Source organism: Zalophus californianus, chromosome 13 (genome assembly GCF_009762305.2).
Source record: "Zalophus californianus isolate mZalCal1 chromosome 13, mZalCal1.pri.v2, whole genome shotgun sequence".
In the NCBI taxonomy this organism is placed as follows: domain Eukaryota; kingdom Metazoa; phylum Chordata; class Mammalia; order Carnivora; family Otariidae; genus Zalophus; species Zalophus californianus.
In genome coordinates, this window is record NC_045607.1 from 3,362,501 (window position 1) to 3,383,080 (window position 20,580).

Here is a 20,580-nt window from a genome sequence, read left to right on the forward strand (position 1 = left end):
TGGATGGATGGATGGATGGATGGATGGATGGGTAGATGGATGGATGGATGGATGGATGGTTGGATGGATGGATGGATGGGTAGATGGATGGATGGATGGATGGATGGATGGAGGTTGGTTAGATGGATGGGTAGATGGATGGATGGATGGATGGATGGATGGATGGATGGGTAGATGGATGGATGGATGGATGGATGGTGGTTGGTTAGATGGATGGGTAGATGGATGGTTGGATGGATGGATGGATGGATGGATGGATGGGTAGATGGATGGATGGTTGGATGGATGGATGGATGGATGGGTGGATGGATGGATGGGTAGATGGATGGATGGATGGATGGATGGATGGATGGGTAGATGGATGGATGGATGGATGGATGGATGGATGGATGGATGGATGGAGGTTGGTTAGATGGATGGGTAGATGGATGGATGGATGGGTAGATGGTTGGATGGATGGATGGATGGATGGATGGATGGGTAGATGGATGGATGGATGGATGGATGGTGGTTGGTTAGATGGATGGGTAGATGGATGGTTGGATGGATGGATGGATGGATGGTGGTTGGTTAGATGGATGGGTAGTTATGGATGGATATGAATAGATGGATATGATTGGATGGATAGTTTGGTGAGTAAATGGAAGGATGGATAGGTTGGTGGGTGGATGGATATGTTTGCAAACTCTCACCATCCCAGCCCTTTCTATCTCCCCCCAGGTGTTATATTTGACCTTCAGACTCTCCCTGCCCTCCTATGGCACACCTTAATCCTCATCCAACTCTCTCAAACTTCCTTTAATCACTACTATGTGTGTTTACCTTCCTTGGCTCCTCAGTACTCCGTAAATCCCATCAGGGGGACAATGTGTAAAGGGCCTGCCGTCACCCAATACTGTTAGTTCTTTGAGCCCCCCCCTCCGTCTTCTCCTCCTCTGGTCTTTTTGCCCCTGCCCCCCTGCACCTGGCACCGAGTTGGCACAAGGGCCAAATTCACTGAACGGTGGTTGGGTCCCTACAGAGGAAGCAGGATGACTCAGGGAGATTTGTTAGCATCAGTAAAGGCCAGGTGGGGTTAAGGTTTGTTGTTGCTGATGTGTGTGTGTGTGTGTGTGTGTGTGTGAGGGAGGGAGAGAGAGATGGGGGGACCCAGCCCCTGAATCATGGAGATAAAGGGGTCCTCCTCAATGGAGCTGCCGGTCGGAAATCAACTTCCCATTGATGGGGAGCCCCAGCCCTCCTTTCCCAGCGGCACGTGTCTGAGAGCTGCTGCCTCTCCAAGCCCCAGCCCTGGATGGAACGGAACAGCCTGGGAAGCAGCCTACAAGGGGATTTTTTCTTTTTTCCATAAAGGACGAGCCAGGCTGCAGCACTGGGCTGTGTCGTCTTTCGCCCTCTCTGAGGGGGAGGCCGCCTTCCTGGACAGGTCTGCTTGGAATGTTCCAGGCCTCGGAGACACCAGCTCTGGGGCCCAGGGAGGTCCAGGGCTGGGGACTTGCAGACCCTCGCCAAGTGCCTGATTATCCATTCAGACCTCCCCATTTGACTGGAAACACGGCAGGTCTTGAGCAAAAGTGACCGGGGTTCAAGACCCAGCTCAGGGTCTCCCTCATTGACTGGGGTTCAAGACCCAGCTCAGGGTCTCCCTCATCGACTGGGGTTCAAGACCCAGCTCAGGGTCTCCCTCATCTCGTGAACACTGTCAGACTCTCCAGGCCTCAGCTTGGTCGTCCCCAAGTTGGGGACCCCCCAGGATGCTGGGAGAATCGAGGTACCAATTTTCTTCATTACATCAGTCTTGAGCACAGTGCTTTCAAACCTCCTTACGCACAGGGCCTTCCCTTTAAGCAAAAGCGAGCAGGGAGCCTGAGCGCATAAAACACAGACTGGTGTCCTGCACTGGCAGGGGACCAGGCTCAGGGCCCGCCGGCCCCGCTACCGCCAGCCTTCACCCCGGAGGTGCCAAGGGGCCCCTGCTGTGTGCCCGTGACACTGCCCGGACTCCACGGGCCACAGAAGGCATGTCACCCCACCACCACCCGGCCTGGCCTCGGCACGCCACAGAATGGGATTTCAAGAGTAGTTGGCCACAGTCACGAGCTTCGAATTCCATAGCGTGTGCGGGAGGTGGTGGCAGGGGGGCCATTCAGCTGGAACCCGACTCTGCCATTTCTGCCGCGTGCCATTTGGGCCGAGCTGGGTGCCTCCGTGGTGATGGGGAACTCACCCTCTATTGGGGCCATACATTTCACTCCTGGACAGCCTCAGCTAAAGGAGAGTGCTTCCTAGAGCAGAGCCCAGATCTTCCTCGCTTCCTTTCTTCTTTCATCCTGCTGTGCCTCTTGGGCCACAAGAGGCAAAGCCAGCCCGTCCCCCTGCCTGGCTACTCTGTGGCCGAGGAGAAGTGGCTCTGTGTCTCCCCTGCCCCCAGGGGGGGCTGTCTTCCACCCAGGGCCAGCCATCAGGCCCCTCACCATGATCTCCAGCGCCGTCACCTCCCCAGGCAGCACTGTGTCCGGGGGGGTGGGGGGAGAGGCTCCCAGACATAATGTTTCAGGACAATTCCAGCACCTGCAGCGTCCCGGGGAGACTGGGGAACTCTGTGCAAACCGGTCTGTGCCCTCCCGAGACAGCCTCTGGCAAAACAGACCCTCCAACAGCCCTCCCCGCGTGCCCAGCCCCCTTGGGCCAGCCTGGTGAGGTGGCTCCCGTGGCTCCCTCCCAAGACCAGCGGCCTGGTGATAGGTGGGCGGTGGCTGCGTAGAGGCCGTGCCCACGTGCTGAGCTTTCGCCATGACAGCTTACCCCTCCTTTTGCTTCCATCCTCACAACCACCTTGGCAGAGGTGCGCATCCCATTTTACAGGTAGAAAACTGAGGCTCAAAGAGACTCAGCAACTTACCGAGGGCATGTGGTGGGGTCGGCCAGACGGTGCAGCTCCCGTGCTCAGGGCACAACCTGCAAAGCTGGTCTCACGACCCCCACAACAGCCGGGGGCAAACTCAGCATGCCCCACACCCGGCTCAGGAGGCTCTTGCAATAGCACGAGGGGCCCAAAATCCCTAACCGACAGGTCCTCCCTAAGGACCTACAGTGTGTTCAGAACCCTGCGGGGCCACCTCCCCAGCTCCTCCCTCGGGCATCACTTATGCCAACCGGGGCTGCAGGAGGTGTGCGTGACCCAACCTGGTGCACCAGCTGCCCAGGATCCACCAGTGGCCTACCCCATCCTCCTCACTGGCCAGAGATTGCAGGGGCCAATTTGGGGGTTGCTGGGGCAGGGGGGAGGGCATCACACATTTTAAGCGGCAGCCCCGGGTGTTGACCAAACCCAAACATGAAGTCCTAAGCATGGGCGAGGCAGCACTCGGGGTCTCCCTAAATGTGTCCCATGGGCGCAGGCCCTGGGTCTGATGTCTGAGCTTACAGCAGCCCCCAGGGGAGGGAATCCAGGTCCCAGGGGGCTGTGGCCAGCATCCGAATGCGGCAGTGGCCATGTGGGCAGACAGACACAGGTTTGAATCTCAGCTCAACGTTTACTAACTAACCACATGTGTCTGTCTGTCTAGGGGCCACCAAGGGGGAGGGTCTCTCTTCCCCTCCCACCTGCTCCCCCTGACAAGGTCCTAGAATCTGTCCCATTCCCTCGTGGGTCGAGTTTCCCTTCCTAGGTTGCTGCGAACAAAAGCAAAATCCTCACAACTTGATCGGTCTTACTTTTAACCAAAAGGATGTCTGCCCTAACAAAATATGATACGAAGATGAGGGAGTGTTTGGGGCAGCCTGCCTTACCCCCAGGAGGCCCGGCCTGACTGTGGTCCCCACACTGCCAGGAACACAAGGACACCAACTCCTGCCCCTCGTGCCGTCGCCCCATCAGGGAATCACCAGACCAGCTCCCTGCGGGCGGGGGGGCCCCGCCGCTGCAACCCCGCCGTGGAGGCGGGCTGAGCAGGTGCCACCCTGCAGGTGACCGGTACCTGTGGTGCAGGTGGAGCTGCAGGGCTCGTGGGATGAGAGCTTCCACCGGTACATGTCCGCCGGGCTCACGCCTTGCTTGCGTGCCTTAGGCCTGGTCCTGAAAGGGAGACGCAGAGAAGGGGATGAGCCCTCCCCGCGGGGCTCTGGGCATGAGCTCCCCCCGAGGCCGTGCCCTCAGGGAACAGCATGCCGGCCCTGGCCCCGGGCAGGGTCCGCACTGTGAGGGTCAGCCCACCCCCCGCCATCTAGAACGGAGGACCGGAGGGAGCACCGCAGGGAGGCAGGCTTTAGGATGGAGCGACATTCGCCTTTCTGTCCTAGATCGGGGGCCGTCCAAGCACACGGCACGGCAGGCCCAAGCTTTGGGCTGGGGGCGAGTTCGGGGCTCACCCGCGTGGCCACGGCTCCCCACACACGCACCGGCTTCCCACTGTTGCCTTCTAGCACGGGCAAGTGGATTCCTTTTCTCTACTCCCCCACAAGGGACCTCGGAAGGCACCTTCTCTGCTGAGAACGTGCCGGAATCCTCTCTTGTGGCCTCCCTCAGCCAGGACGCAGCTTGAATGGGGACACAAGCCATTCAGCCTCCAAGGATCAAAGCAGCAAAGCTCAGCTGCAGACAGGGGAGTGGCCGGTCCCCTCCAGACGCCTCTGCCCAGGTCTGTGATGGCTGTTGTGCAGGGGAAAGCAAGCTGGGTCCGCGCCAGCAACCAGCTATGATTCTTGGCCAGAGCCCGGGTGGCTGAAGCCAGCTATTGTTAGGACTGTTTGCTTCTTTGAACCAGTTGGTGTGCTGGGGCCCAGCCTCCATATCCAAAATGCAGGCTGGGTTTGGACTCAGCGGGGGAGGAGGGAAGTGGCGCCCCAGCCTCTGCTCTGAGATGTGGCCGCCGGAGCTTGAAGGCGGCCCACGGAGCCCCGCCGCCCCCAGAACGGGACATGGCGTGATGGCCCGGCTGACGGCACACCCTTCGGGCCCCGGCATCCCTCTCACACCGGACCCTGCCCCGGTGCCCCATGCCCGAGGGGCTGGCTGACCACCGCCCACAGCTGCCACCCTTCCACGAGGCTTCTGTGTGGACACATTCACAGGTCCCTTCCTGGGGACCTTCTGCCACCTCAGTGGTCAGGCTTAGTGAAGGTTCCAGGGCGTACACTCTGAAGGGCTTGCCTGTCGGTTCTGTGATCGGGACATTGGTTTGGATTCACCTGGGAGCTCGCTCCACTTCTGGGGTTTCTCGTGTAGACCAGCACCGTGGTCCACTCTCATGGGAACGTGGCCCTGAAGGCACATCTCGCTCTGAGAATCAGGGAATAATCCACCCACGACCTTCAGGAATGAGTCTACCTTATGAGGAACGTGGCCTCATCACCCAGGGAGGGGGAGAGAGGTGGGGGGGGGGCTGAGGAGGAGAAAGCAGGGGGGAGGGGGGCAGACCATGAGCTGGTGGCTGGTTTTCGGGTCACTCAAAGCCACTGAGCCCCTCACCTGGTGGCTTCACAACCAAGAGCCAACACTTCCCTTTCATAGATCTCGGGGTGGGAAGGGGAAGGTCCCCCTCCCTCCTCAAGAGTGGAAAGAAATGTTTAAATGGGGCTCCCCACCCACCGAAGACCTTGTCATCTCAGAGCAAGGGACCCATGGAAACCCGGGAGAGAGCACCCAGCTCCCCGGTGCAAGGAAGGGCCCGGAAGCCTACTACCTAACGCCTGACTTGGAGAACATGAATCTTGCCGACTGGGTCCCTCGCCCTCCTTCCCGTGGCTTTCAATTCTCCCCAAGAACAAAAAGAGAAGAAAAGATCCCACCCATGCCCCACCGCCCCCCCATGGGGAAGCTGCACCATCTTCAACTAATTACACACTCCTTAGCCAGCAGGCTGCGTGACTCATTCTTGACTCGAGAGAGAGCAGCTTGGTTCAAAATAACCCTTCGGGGTTGAAGCACAAAAGGTATTTCTGGAGGGGCTGCCCACACCTCCCTCTTACATGGGGCCCACGTTGGGCCCAGCAGAGCCCCCCTTGAAAAACCCGGCCCGTATTTGCACAACAATGCAACGCCTGCCGTCTGTTCTTGGAAGGAGGAAGCACCCCCAGGATCTCTGAGCCACCAACCCCTCTCCTGCCTCCTTCTGGAAGGACAAGAGTGCCCCTCTCAGCCAGACTCAGTGGGGCTCTAGGCTCAGACAACCCAGGCAGGAGAGTCTTGTTCACAAATGAACCAGCAAGCCTCTTTGCTGTTCTTCCCCGATCCAGGCCGGTGGGGGAGAGAGAGACAGAGAGAGAGAGAGAGAGAGAGCCTGTGTCTCCGCGTGCTGGTTCCCAGCGTCTGCTTCTGGTGACCGGGGGGGAGGGGGGGGGGGCTCCCTTGATTGTTTGAGGCCGCTCTGAAGAGATGAAAATAACCTTTCCTTTCTGAGCTGCCCCTTTGATTTCGGCCTCTCTCGGAGCAGACGCGACTTCCTGTGTTTGGACAGCGCGCCGCGCCGGGCTATTTTGGCTGGTGGTTTCCCCGCCGCCTCCCTGGGCCCTTTATCTCTAAAGACCATCTTTGGTCTCCGAGCGAGCGGCAGCATCCTTTGATGGCAGCCGGCTGGGGGCGCCGCCCCATCTCCCTGCGCCCGACTGGCCGACTGGCTGACTGGCCGGGGCTTTCTGAGTGTGGACAATCGATTGTATTGATTCCTGAGGCCCAGGGGGAGCCCTGGGGGGCTGAGGAATGGGTAAGAGTCCTCTGGGTTTGGGGCAGGAGAGACACTTTCAGCGTGGCTCAAGGACCCAAAAGCTCGTGCGTGCGTGATCTGGCCTGGGAATCCCGGGCTGCTCGACTGGCGGGCCCTGTGGGGGGTCCTCCCAGCCCTGCACTCAGGGACATGGAACCTGAAGCCGGGAGCAGGTGGGAGACATGTCTGAGTCACACGGGAAGTTGGGTTGGTGACCCAGTTCCCCCGACACTCCTTCCTGAGCTTTCTCCACGCTGTGAGCCACATGAGGCAGCCCGGGCCTCTGTGCCCCCCGGATAAAGCCGTTCAGAGAGGGACGCCGACCTTCTTGGGCACCTGCAAGAGTGCCAGGCCCACCCTGGAGGTTCCGCGGGCTACTGATGGTTCTGTTTCCTGAGTCCTCATTCAAGGCTTCCACTGGGGATAGACTGTAATCCTCTAGGCAGGCCTGGAGCTGACAAGAGGCCGGCTAAAGATGCGGAGACCAGGCTCGGAGCCTCCAGGAACCGGCTCAGTCCCACCAGCAAGGGCTGGCTCATTGTGAACACTGGCCCTTTGCCCATAAACCCCACTCTCAGACTCGAACGTGCACCTGGAAGCGAAGCCTGCCACCCCTCCCTGCCGCTGGGTCCCACATGCCCCCCAGGCCCCATACCCTGCAAGCTTTTGGGTCCCTGGGCTGGTGAGCAGACAGCCCTGGTGGGCCCTGTGGGAAGAAGGGCAGCCACAGAAGCTTCACTCTGTCCACATTTGCAAAGAAGAATTCCACCCAGAGCCTGTTAGAGGTGTCCCAGATGCGCCCCGGCTGTCCCCTGTGACTGGGCGGGGGGACCTCCGAAAAGAGCTTGAGAGAAGGCACAGGCACCCTCGTAGGCTAAGGGGGGCCGCTTTGCTGCTCTTGTCCCCAGGCTCACGGGTGAGAGGGTCATCCCAACCATGTCACCTTATGAGCGAAGCCCAAATCTTCTATTAAACCCAGTCCCCCAGGGTCCCAAGGATGCCCACCTCTGCATCCTCAGCCCTGGTTAGGGCTCCATTCATGTTTGGTGTCTAAAGTCAAGGGATTTGGGTGGGTCTTCGGAAGACAAAAAAAAACCATTGAGTCCTTCCCCCCTCCAGTCACCGCCCAAGAAGCAGCTGCTGAGCCTGACTCGCTCCGCTTGAGCAGCCTGGGCTGCCGCCTGAACTTCTGGGAAAAGGCGCAGGGACCCTCCCTCGTGGCCATCATGGGCCCAAGGGACTTGTCACCAGGAATCGTCTCCTGGTGGGGATGGTGACAGGCCTGCTCCCAACTGCCTCTGACCCAGAGCCAGCCGTGACTGTCCAGGTATCTGCAAGTGTGGCTGACAAGGTGTCCCTAGGTGTAACTATCCAGACGTCTCCAGGTGTGTCCCTGGCTCTGGGGGCCTGGCCCCAGGTAGACCCTTACTTGACACACCCTAGAGGTAGCTCCAGCCCCTGAAGCAGAAGACCTTATTCCCAGTGCCTGATTCTGGGGTCTCCCCCTGGCCAAGGACCCCACTGGACCTTCCCCGTCTCCTCTCTGGCCTGCAGTGAAGGTTGGTGCTGAGCCACTCCACATTTAGTGAGCAGCCTGGGGTGTCCACCTCACACCCAGTGGCTGTGTGTCCAGACTGTCCAGACTGAGAACCCAGACCTTCGGGCTCTGCGACACCCTCTGGGTCCCTACAACTGCCCTAACACTCAGGGTGGTTGTGGCCGGTGTTTCCACGCACGTGGATGCTTGGCCCGAGCTTGGCTCATGAGGACCGCTCAGAACGGTTCTCCTCCTCCTCCCCCCACAGCGTTGGAGTCACACATGGGCGCTCAGCACCCCCTCTGCCTCACGGGCCAAACTTGCGGGAAGGACTCCCTAGGACCCAGGCTTCTGACCTCCTACTCAGATCCAAGGGGGCGGGGGAGGCTGGGCAGGAGTGGCTCTCTCCCACTGCCCCGGGGTCTGGCCTCACCCACCAAGCCCTACCAGCAGCCCCAGCTCCTACCTGGCCTTGTGAGTCCTGTTCCCAGCCATGGTCGGGAGGCTGGCACTGGCGTTCGGGAACGGGGCCTCAGAGGAGGTGTTGGTCACTCTGTCGTTGCTCAGCTCCAGGTAGGACCCATTGAGCAGGTAAGCACCGGCTCCCTCGTTCTCATCGTAGTCCACGTAGAGGCTCTCGGCCGGGGAGCTCCTCGGCGCGCCCTGCACAAAGATGCTGTTGCCGGTCTCGTTGAAGGGGAGCTCCCTGGAGTCGGAGCCTGCGCCCAGGAGCTGGTCGGAGATGACATTGGCAGAGAGGAGCCGCTGAGAGGCGAGACGCGCATCCACCTCGTGGTCATTCTTGTCTCCCGCGAGGGCCGTCCCGGTGGCATTGCCGTCTACGAGGGAGACAGGTGGCTCACTCTCAAGTGCTCCCCTGTGAGGGCGCCAGGGCTGCCCATGGGGGCGGGGGACGATGGGGTAGCAGCGTGACTGGCAGCAAAGACCCGAACCGGGAGCCTCCCAGAGGCAGGTTTCTGCCCAGGGAGCGGACTCAGACCACCAGGTCGAGGTGTGCGTGTCAGCGGGCCTGGGTAATGTCTTGCAGGGAAATCTGCTTGACCTCTGCAGCGGAGTAAATAGGGTCCCCCCAAAACTCATGTCTGCCCCGAACCTCAGAATGTGAGCTCATTTGAAATGGGCCTGCCTGCCTGCCCCAGCCAGCTGCACGTAGCGAGCCTCTCATCTGCAGGCTGCAGGGGACTGAAGACCCCTTGCCTGGCCAGGGCCCTTCTCCCTAGGAAGCCCCCACCCCAATCCCGTCCCTCCTGGTTACCTCGGAAGCCCTTGCCTCTGGGAGGTCCCTCGCAGGCCCTGCCGCCGGCCTGCTCGCACACCTCGTTGGTCTCCTGGCCCTTGCTCAGACCCAGCTCGATCCCCGGGCCCAGGTGGCCAAACACCCGGTTGTCCAGGCCCAGGCGCTCGGAAGAGGCCTGGCTGTAGAAGGAGCCGTTGTGCCGCAGGAAGCCCAGCAGTGCGGCCCTGTCCAGCTCCTGACTCTCTGCGCTCTCAGACGCGGGCTCGGAGAAGCTGTAGTAGACAGGCTGGATGCGGTGGGTGTGCGGCGGCTGCAGCAGTGTGTACTCGAAGGTGATGGAGGGGCTTTTGCCATTCTGGTTCCACACCTGGGGAGGAGAAAAGCGGGACCCCACCCCTTCCGCACAGGCCTGGAGGGGCTGCCGAGTGCCCACCAGCCCCTAGGGGAGAGAGGCACTTTTGTCCCGAGCTGCCAGACGTGTTCCCTGCCCTGGCCCATAGCTGAGTCCTTCCCAAGGACCTGCCCTTGACCAAAGAACGGGGCCTCCACCCAGGCTGCACCTCGCCCCTGGGGCAGCCCGCACCCAAAGCCTGGCGAGCAGGGGGACACCCAGGGAGGGGGCAGAGGGAGCTGTCCACCCCAGGTAGAGGCCACAGAGGGTGCCCAGAGGATGTTCTATAAGTAATAGAGTCAACTGAAACCTGATCTGCATTTTATTCTCACCACGAGCCAGAAATCCCACGGATATAGCTCTGGGAGAAAGTGCCAACACGCCACCAGGTTGGTTCTTGGAAGCTTGGAGAAAGGAGGCCAACGCTAAATGGAGGATAAAGCCATGGCAGATGATGGGAGCATAAAGAAAGGCTGCAAAACCCACCAGGTGACTCTTTCTGGTCGGAGCACCTGGGGGACATTCTGCTCACCAGAGCTAAAGGACATGTGCCCGTGAGGAGGCGCTAGCATCACTTGGAGGGACGCCGTTAAGTGTCCACGGGCCGGGGCAGATGGCAGGACATGCTGTCATAGACCCAGACTCCCCACGATCATCGGAACAAGGGGGGCTGCCATGGTGGCCGGGAGGCCTGCCTCTGTACACAGCTAATAGGATAAAGGACTCCCAGGGGACAAATAAATGGGCCCAGGAAAGAGGCTTCTCAATCTGTAAGATCGAAAGCTAATCAAGAGTGGATATTCGGTGGGGGCTGGGGGAAGCCCCGCCCGATTTCCTGGGCCAGCATTCAGACCCACGGTCCACTGAATGACGGAATGGCCAGGTTCCTGGGAAGAAGGAACCACAACGAATTTATATGGTAAAGATTCCCCGCCCCTGTTCTTCTCCCAAAGAGCCGACAGTCATTGACTTGGTTAACTGTCCGCTGGAGAAATGGGTAGACATTTGGGAACAAGGGTCCAGGTTGTCACAGTTAATCAGGGACCCAAAGCATCATCGCTGCCCCCTGTTAGTATGAGAGCATGTGGGTGACTAGTGGCCCAACTATGGCCCAGGTCTAGCTCACAGTGTGTCCACTGGATCCAAGGCTTTCTCCGGTTCCCAGTGCATGGCTGGTAGCCGGCTCCTCAGCCTGTCGGGTAAGAGCTACCGTAGCGGGGAGAGCTACACAGAAGCCCGTGACCCTGACCCCTGACCCCCATCCCCATCTGAGAGAGGAAACCAAAAACAATATTGCATCCTGGGGAAATTACAGAGATTAGTGCCATTCCTAATGGCCTGAAGGATGCAAGGCAGGGATCCCCCATACCCCCCACCTAACTCAACAGTTTGGCCCCTATGAAAACAAGACAGATCCAGGAGGGTGACAGGGAGCCCCCCCCAAACCCACCCAAGCAGAAGCCCCAGCTGCAACCTGTGACAGAGACAGTGTTTTTCCTGGAGCCGATTAACATGACCTCAGGTTGATCACATGTGACCCCTCGTGGGGCAAATACCTTCTTTTCTATCCCAGCTGGAGAGAAGAGGTTTTTGTTCACCTGGGACGGACAACAGTACACATTTGCAGTTTCGCCCAGGGCTGGGTTCACCACCCCCCACTCCCTGACATGATACAGTGCAAGGGGGTCTGGACCATTCTACAGAACATCACACGGGTCCTCTTCGTTGATGACGTCATGTCTACCAGACCAGCTGAGCAGGAAGTGGTGTGGGAGGCCTCGGTAAAGCATATATATTCCAGAGGATTGGAAGTTAAACCGTATAAAGATTCAGTGCCCCGCCCCCATCAGCGAACACTCCAGGGCTCAGTGGTCTCAGGCATGCCAGGACATCTCCTTGAAAGTAAAGGACACATTATTGCATCTCATTTCCTCCCTTATGAGGAAGAATTTGGGACATAGCATATTACTACGTATCTGGGAATTCTTGTCCAGTCCATATACTGGGTGTCATAATAAGCTGCCGGCTTGGTGGGGGTCCTGGGGAGAAGGTGCTCTGCGGCAGGTCTAGGCTGTGGGGTAAGCAGTAACAGAGATATCTGGGGAAAGACGTCGTGTGGAATATCTGGCCAGCCTCGAAAGGAGAGTCACAGCGTCATCCCCTAGCATTCTAGAGCAAGGCCAATGCACCCATGACAAATAACTATACATCTTTTGGGAAAGAGCTTCTGACGCACTACCAGGCCCTACTATAGATGGAACCGAGTGACCCCAGGCCATCAAGGGACCCATGCAGCCAGAGCTGAACTCCACTTAACTACTCAGCGGGGAGGGCCCTGCAGCGATCCACAGTAAGATGGGAGCGTCACATCCAGGATTAGGCACAATCAGAGCAGAAGGGCCAGAAGCCTGAATCAGCAGGTGACCGGAATCCTCAGCATCCAAGCCCCCTACCTGGCATCTCTTAGCTCACAGCCATGGCTGTGTGAGGTACCATTAGGATGAAGTCAGGGAGGAGAAAAATGGCCACGATTGAGCCTCAGATAGGTCAGCTAGGTGTGGGGGTATGAGCTGAAAACGGGACCTGCTTCACTAGAGCCCCATTCAGGGGTGGCTTCGAAAAACTGCAATGAGGGGAAATCCTCCCAACAGGCTTTACGCAGTGCATGCGGTGTGATCATCTAATTTGTAGGAAATACAGAGTAGCCCAAGGTGAGAACATGTACTGACTCACGGCTGGGGGGGGGGGGCGCGGGGGGCACATGGTTTGGGTGGTGGGTCAGGGTCCTGGTGGAAAAGGAGTGTAAGATTGGGGATGAAGAGGCCTGGAGTAGGTACCTGAGGATGGATCCATGGGGCATAAGATGCGAATCGCTTGTGTCACTTGCTAACGAACACCGGGGAGCATCCCCCACGGGAGGGCACTGAGCCACCGAGTTATAGGTGGAATGGCTGTGCCGGTTGATCCGGGCCAGCCTCTGCCATCAGTCTGCCCACTGATGGCAGGACAGGTGCATGCACGGAATAGCCATGGTGGCAAGGTGGAAACTATGCATAGGCCCAAGGGCATGGGTGCTCACCCGCCAAGCTGCTCTAGCTACTCCCACTACTGAAAGCCCAGCCATCCAGTGCTGACACTCAGGCCAGCTCGCAGCCTCAAGGGACCATCGGCTCTCTGACGGCAAGTCGATTGCAGGAGACCCCTTCTATCCCAGTAGGAGGAGTGATAGATTTTCTGACAATGAGGTTGCCTTTCCTGCCCACAGGGCCTCACCCCCAAACCCAAGGGCTCACAGAGCATTTGATCGGCTGAGACAGGACACCAGATGACACTGCATTGGACAAGGGACCTGCTTTCTAGCAAAAGAGGCGCCACGGCAGGCACATCACCATGAGATCCACCGGGCCCAGGCTAGGCTGCGTCACCCAGAAGCTGCCAGCCTGACAGAGCAATGCAAGGTGGAGCCCCGGTGCACTCGGAGACAGCACCACTGAGTGAGGATATGAGGCACCGGGGCGGGGACGGGTGGGGGCACCCTCCGTGAGGCGACATCCCGGGTCCCCAGTGGGCAGACGCGTGGCTCTGGGAGGCACAGAATGGAAGTCGCTGTGGCCATCATTCCCCGGGACCCAGTGGACATTTGGGATTTCCGGCCCCTGGGGCTCCTAGGGTCCACAGTCTGCAGGTTGTGCTTGCCAGAGGAGGGGCACTGCCACCAGGAGACGCGGCAAGAATGTCACTCAACTGTCAGCTCTGATTGCCACCTGGTCCACTCGGGCACCTTGTGTCAGGACAGCAGCAGGAAAGGAGTGGCCGCCCTGGCGGGGAATTGACCCTGACCACCAAGGGCGTGTACGGATGCTTCAACCCTAGAGGCAGAGAATGTATACGGTTCCTTACTGGCTCAGAGGGGCACCCCCTGCTCTCCCCCTGCCCATTTTTGATGGTAACTGGATAAGAATGGGGATGGAAAAGGGCCTGGAGACCAGGAGCCCAGACCCCTCAGGTAAGAGGGACTGGGACACCTGGCCAGGTGAGCCACCTAGACCAGCAGAGGGGAGTCTAGAGTGGCTAGCGGAGGAGGCAAGTCTTAGGATTCGGCGGCAGCCCCTGGACGAGCTGCAGTCCCTCCCACCAGCCTTCCCTGTGAGGCTCCCCGGGAAGAAACCAAACAGAATTCTAGAGCTCGTCCTGCCAAGGTAAACTTGGTCTATAAAGCAAATGGATACGGGTGGGTGCGGTGGCATGCCCCCGGACCCCGGCGTTCAGTGAGCTGCCTGGAGCGTCTCTGGACGGTTCACAGCAAGCCCTGGCCCAGGAATTAACCTCATCCAAAGAGAGCTGCCTCTCCCAAGTTCATGCCCGTCCCTGTGGCTTCCGGCAACCAGGCTGTGCCTCTCTGCCTCAACTCGAGATGACTCTGAGGGGCCACTACAACCCCAGGGCCCCTGGGAGGGTCAGCTGAAGCGCCACATCTCCCTCTGTCCCCCACACCCCCTCACAGAAGCTGCTGCTGAGACCACACCCGAAACCCCACTGCACACAGACCTCTGTCCCAGAGTCTGTGTCCTGGGACCCTGACCTGCAACACGCCTCCTCCAGCTGGGGGTGAAGCCCAGCGGCCAGTCTGCCTCAGGGGCAGCTCCCACAGAAGGTGGAGAAGACTGTGGCCCCCAGGAGGTTCTGGGGGCCATCCAGGGAAGCTCTTCAGCCAAGAAGCAGAGTGGGCAGGTGGGGGCAGTACCCCCAATTAGAGACCCCTCCAGCACAGCACTTAAACAACTGGCTCCAGCACCAGGCTGACCTGGGCTCAAACAGAGTGGTGGGTGCCACGGACCGGACTGTGTCCGGGCAGGTCACTGGCTCTGCGTGCCCAGGCCTTTCCTCTAAAGGGAGGATGTGAGTGCCCACCCTGGTGGGATTTGAAAGTCAAATCAGGTCAGGTGGGTGGGTTCTGTTCCCACCGTGTCCCTCAGCTTCCACAAAAGCCGGCAGACCTTGAAAAACTTCAGAACTGCCCATCTGGACGTCACCTGATTTCAGTGACAAGTCCTCTCCCGTTTTCTCGGTGCTGGGGCACCAAGTGGCAATGGCACTCATTTCTAGACACTAGCCATGGGAAAACTCCTAGCAAGCTGAGCAGAGCAGGGCCAAACTCTCCTGCTCTCTGCTCTCTCCCTGCCATGCCCCCAGAAGCTGGGAACATCCTAGAGGGGCAGTGAGGGGTGGAGCAGGGGCCACGAGCATTGCCCTGGTCCCCCAACATCGAGGACCCGGCAAGAATGCCCCACTGCCAATGGGGCCTGGGGCAGGGAACTAGGCGGGGGGTATAAACATCCAACTGTGGAGGTGGGGTATAAACACCTTCACCCCGGAACCCCAACTAGCTTCCTGTCCTCAGCAACTCCTGCAGATGCTGCTGACGGCAGTTTCCTACTATGCAGATCCACCAGGGTTGCTAACAGCGGTGGAAGGAAGGAGGGACGGGAGGGAGGGAGGGAGAGAGGGAGGAAGGAAAGAAGAAGTGAGTGAAGGAGTGAGTTAATGAGTGAGTGAGTGAGTAAATGAGTAAATGAAAGAATGAATAAGTGAATGAACGAATGAGTGAGCAAAGTCAATGAAAGAGTGAATGCATGAAAGAATGAGAATGAATGAGTGAAGTCGATGAATGAGTGAATGAATGAATGAGAACGAATGAATGAATGAGTGAGTGAGTGAGTGAAGGACCAAACCACCAACTACTGGGGTGAGGGCTGAGACAGTGGGTGGCCGGCTGAGCAAGTGACCGAGTAAATGAAGTAATGCATCAATGGGTTGTTGGAGACTAAGTGAAGGAATTAGACCCCAGGCGGTGGGTTGAGTGAGGCAGTGACCAGGAGACCCCGCCAAGCTGGCCAGAGGTGCTGCTGTGTGCGCACGCGCCCTGGGGCCCCTGCACGGCGCCGCAGGCCCCAGGGCCCGGCTCACCCACCATGACATTCAGGCCCTGGTTGGTGGGCCCCTGAGCCACGATGTACTCGATGCCGGTCTCGTAGACGTCCATGGGCCGCCGGTACTTGACCACGGTACCCGCGATGTTGAAGTTCTTGGGGCTGTCCACCTTGAAGTTGCCGTTGAAGAAGTAGTAACCAGCTTCATCTGCAAGAGCTGAAAGGGCAAAGCCGCCCCGTCACCTGAGCTGGCTGGGCTAGAGGGCGGCGGAGGGACAGGGAGTAGCCCACCTCACCCACTCAGGCAGCCTTGGCCAGCTCAGCCCTGTGACCCGCCCGGGGACACTCCCTGTTGTCGGGGAGGCCAGTGCTCCGACGGCGTCCACGTGGCCCTGGCCTGGGAATGCTAAGGAGGCATGAACACTTCCCCATCAGCCTGGATTGTCCAGGAGATGGAGCTGGCCCGGCCTGGGGCCCTAGGTGGTCCCGTCTGGCCACCCCTAAAGAGGCGTGATGAGTAGCATCAGGACTAAGGGACCAGGTGGACCAGGAGGGATCAGAGCCTGGGGAAGGCACACAGAGGACATCAGGTACTGGCCAGGTCGGCCGATGGCCTGGCCCTGCTGAAAACTCACTGTGTCACCCTGGGTGAGTTGCCCCCCACCCAACTTCCCACCTTGGAAAAGGGACCCCACATGGGGAGGGGACCCCAGGGACCCCGCAGGGCCCACCCTGAGTGACACTGCAACCCTGGCCCGACTGGCTTGGGATGATGTCCCAGCAGCCCCAGCAGGCCCTGCCAGACCACCCCAAGCCTACCAGCTCCCTGCTGTCACAGGGAGCCCTGACTTTGTAGCCAGAGCCACCGTGACCAGACTGACCATTTACCCAATCGATCCATTCTCCCAGGCGTGGCCGAGGGCGGCCCGGGCACATGCTTAGTCACCCTCTCATTGAGACGGGGTGTGGGTGGACATTTGGAACAGAGGACCTCTGAAGGCTGGCCGCTCCCAGGGCCTGACCCGGGCCTGATGACGCCCAGACAGCAGGAACGTGCGTGCAACCCTCAGCAGCCCGTCTCCTGCCAGCCCTAGAGGCCGGAATAACCGCCGGGAGCTGGGGCGATCGTTCGGGGCAGCTGGCCCACCCTGGGGCTGCAGAGGGCCAGCGGAGGGGCTGGGGGCCTCGGGCCCAGGGGGTGGGGGTGAGGAGGCGGGCTCCATGCTGGGGGACAGCGTGCCTTTCAGAGGCTGTCCTTAGAGCTAGTTCCGGAAACTGGCCCGCGGGTGGGGAAGAGCTCCATTTCCAGAGCTCCTGATGCAATCGGAGCAGAGGAGCTGGGCCATTCATTTATTATCAGGCAGACGCAACAAGCAAGACACGTCTGCTGGAAAAAACACCCTCAACGCAGCAACGTCAGAAAATAGCGTGAATGACCGCCCAGGCTGTGCACCGTGGGGCGCGTGCCGGGGCCTGGCTGGCTGGGCCCGGCCGCCAGGTATGTGCACAGGGTTAAATCCCCGGCCGGCATCCAAAGCCTGTTTCCTGACAGTAATGACCTTCCTTCCTGCGGCTCTCCCGGTGCTCGGAGGCTGTCCTTGCTGTTTCCACGCGTCTGGTTCAAGAGCGATTACTCTGCAGCCAGCTCTGAGAACACGGTGTTTCCTGGCCTCGCCACCCTCCCAGCGGGGGACAGAGCCACCGGCCTGGCAGAGGCCTGGCTCCTGAGCCGGGGTGGCGGGGCCTGGGGCCTGGGGCCTGGAGTGGGCGGAGCTGTTGGCAAGGGGGCTGGAGCTCGGGGGCCTGAAGGGCAGAGAGCCCCAGCCGGGTTCCTCCTTGGGGACGGTTGGCAGAGTCCCTGCCCACGGCAGCCCCTGAGAAGGCTGGGTGTCAACCCCACCAGTCCTGGCTCTCACGCACTGCCCTGAGATGCAGGGAAGTGAGCCAGGCGTTGGGACCAGCTTCCCTGCCTGGGTCCCCAGGCTGCCCCCGCATGGGGCAAGGCCAGGTGCAGAGCAGCTTATAGGCGGCAGCACCCACCCACCCCAGCCAGAAGGGCCTCAGGCTGCCTCCCGGGGGTGTAGACAAGGAGGTTGCCAGGCCAACGCTCCAACTACACAGGGAGACGTCCCAGAAATTGTCACCAATCGGGGCCTCGCTGCCTCAGCCACTTATGCAAATCACTCCAGAATCCTCAAGTTGAAGGACCCCTACCCACCATGGTCCAGCCGCCCACCAGAGACTATCCAGTGGCCAGAATGTCGACCTGAGAGCAGCCAGGCCTGCGTCTGAATCTCACCTCTGCCTCACGTCCCCCATGGCCTCCAACTGGCCACCTATTTGCTCTTGTTCCATCTCCTGAGTCTCACTCTTGTGCCCTGGGTAGGGGGGGTGCAGCCAGAAACCCCACCTCCAGCACCCGCAGCTTTTGCCTGTGCCAGGGTCTCCAGGGACGGGGAACTCCCTATCTGTCCTCACCGGCCCCTCTTTTGTCAAGGAGCCCTGAGTATAGGTCCTTCCACACATGGTGCTGCAGTCAGCTTCCCTAGGACGCCCCCCAACACACATGGACACACCTAGGTCAAGTTCTGGCTCCTGGGGCCTGACCCTTTCCTGCGGGATGGATCCAGGGTCAAGTGCCCCTCCTGCACCCATACGTTTTGCCCCCTACAAAACCACAAGCCCACGCGAGGCAGCACCCAGGCCCTACCCACGTACCCAGGACATCAGCAGACTTCTTCCGCTCCACGATCTGGATGTCTCGGGCACCGGCCGGGATATGGGTGACCAGAGAGTAACCTGGGGGAAATCAGATGATAGTGAACGGCGGGTAGGCTGTGGCCACCACCTCTAGGTTGGAAAGTTGCCACCCTCCCGTGCTCCTGGTGGGTGAGGGGCTAAGGCAATCCCCCCCTCAACGGCTGCACCCAGGCCCAAGACCCAGGTCGAAGGCCCTGCAGGAAAGCCCCGTGCCACCGGAGGGCTGCCCTGCCACCTGGTTTCCATGACCCTCTCCTACCAAGGTCACGGGTGACGCTCATCAGTCCCTGCCCCAGTCTCTCTGGAGGGACTCCATAGACCATAGACATCTTAAATCCGCCAGAATCGAGCAGACTTAGGTCCTACTCTGCCACGTGTCACCGAGCTGGTCCTGAGGCCCTGGGCCTCAGTCTTCTCGTCTGTGCACAGGGACACTGGCTCCCACTCTAGGCCATGTGAGGAGATTTCTGCAGGGCACAGAGCCTTGCCCCAAGGGCCCTGTCACAACTATTATTTTAAAAACCCATGTTGTCACAGCGTCACGAGGATTTTAAACTCTCGCTGCATTCGAAGATGCGCATGAGGGTGCACAGCTGAGGGCCTGTCACGGAGGATGGGAGGAAGCCATGGGGACCCTCCACAGAGATGCCCAACGATGCAACCAAGGGTCTTGGGGGGCTGGGGCTGAGGAAGGGAAAGGTGCTGCCAGCAGGAGGTAGAGGGCGCTCTGAGGAGAAGGAGGAAAGATTTTAAAAGCCCAAAGAGAGAAACATCTCCCAGGAGAGAATGGTGACCGTGTTTTCAGAAATCAGGTTTGCGGGGATTGACACCTGTGTCACAGTAGAGTCCACGTGCGCCTGCCCGGGCCTCCTGCAGGCCTGCCTCGCTCTGATTTGCAGGCCCCCAAGGCCCTGAGCTTGTCCCTCCCCACCCGAGGGTGCTACGTGGCCCTTGGCGGGGGCGTGGGGGGCGCTCTGGTCTGCAGAGGGGGCCCATCCCCGTGGTGTCAGCCCCCTCACAGCGGCTGAGCCCAGGCTCCCGGTGTGCTGGGCTGGGAGCAGACAGAGCAGGGGGGAGGTGCACGCTAGCCCACCCGCCTCAACGGTGTCTCCGGGCAAACCCACAGTACGAAGAGCAGTAAAACGAACAGGAGAGGACTTGGTTTGTCATTTATCTAAATGTAGGGTCCAATACATTCCCTTTTAAATCAGCAGCCGGCTCACAAGGTTCCCGCGCATTTAATAACAGCTCTCGATCCGAGCAGGGCTGGTGCCACAGTGAGCGCGCACGCACATTTATCAGGAAGCGTACCGACCACGGTGCTTAGGACCATGGACCCCAGAGCCAGGCTCTCTGGGCTCAGACCCCGCTCTGCCACCTCTGGCCGTGTGACCTCACGCTGGTTTCTTCACCTCTCTCTGCCTGTGTCCACACTTGCCATGTGGCACGCCTGGCACTACCTGCCTGGCAATGTTCTGAGGTGTGAAAGCCTGGACTTGGACTTGGCAGGAAGGACTTGGCAGACGTAGCGGGGGTTGGAAGTGTCAGCCTCCAGCCCCCCAAGGGGGAGTTCCGTGGGGCACGGACCTTGTCTCCCGGGCCTTCGTGTAGCCCCCAGAACATGGCCGTGGGTGCTCAGACAGAGACGCACTGCCATCAACATGCCCCAGGATCTGGGAGAAAGTGGCCTCCGCCTGCCGCGCTGGCTACGTGTTCTTCAGACCCCCGTCTGGCTGTTCTGCCCTGGGCCCTCCATCTCAGACACTCCCTGCTACCCTCACCCTGTCCCATCCCTAGGTCCCACGTCCACGCCCTATCCTTAACTCTGAAATTACCCCTCCTGTGGGGGTAGGACCTCCAGGACATGGCCGGGGTCCTGAAGGCCACAGCCAGGGTGGCTCCAACTAGTCCAGACTTGCCCAGCCTCCCTCGGGAACCTTGAGCAGGAACTCCCACAATGGGCCTCGGTTTCCCCATGTGCCGAGTGGGTTTCAAGTGCC

General features: G+C 59.8%; 1 protein-coding gene across 1 annotated transcript in view; it reads right to left on the reverse strand.

Annotated features, from left to right (window-relative positions):
• Positions 1 to 20,580, reverse strand: part of ADAMTSL2 (ADAMTS like 2) — a 34,978-nt gene that overhangs the window by 7,528 nt on the left and 6,870 nt on the right. Inside the window, exons 8-12 of the mRNA XM_027614379.2 lie at positions 18,539 to 18,619; positions 15,862 to 16,037; positions 9,518 to 9,866; positions 8,708 to 9,080; positions 3,981 to 4,078 (exon numbers count right to left, since the gene is read on the reverse strand). Coding sequence (XP_027470180.1) covers positions 3,981 to 4,078; positions 8,708 to 9,080; positions 9,518 to 9,866; positions 15,862 to 16,037; positions 18,539 to 18,619 — 1,077 coding nt within the window. The remainder of the gene's footprint in view (positions 1 to 3,980; positions 4,079 to 8,707; positions 9,081 to 9,517; positions 9,867 to 15,861; positions 16,038 to 18,538; positions 18,620 to 20,580) is intronic.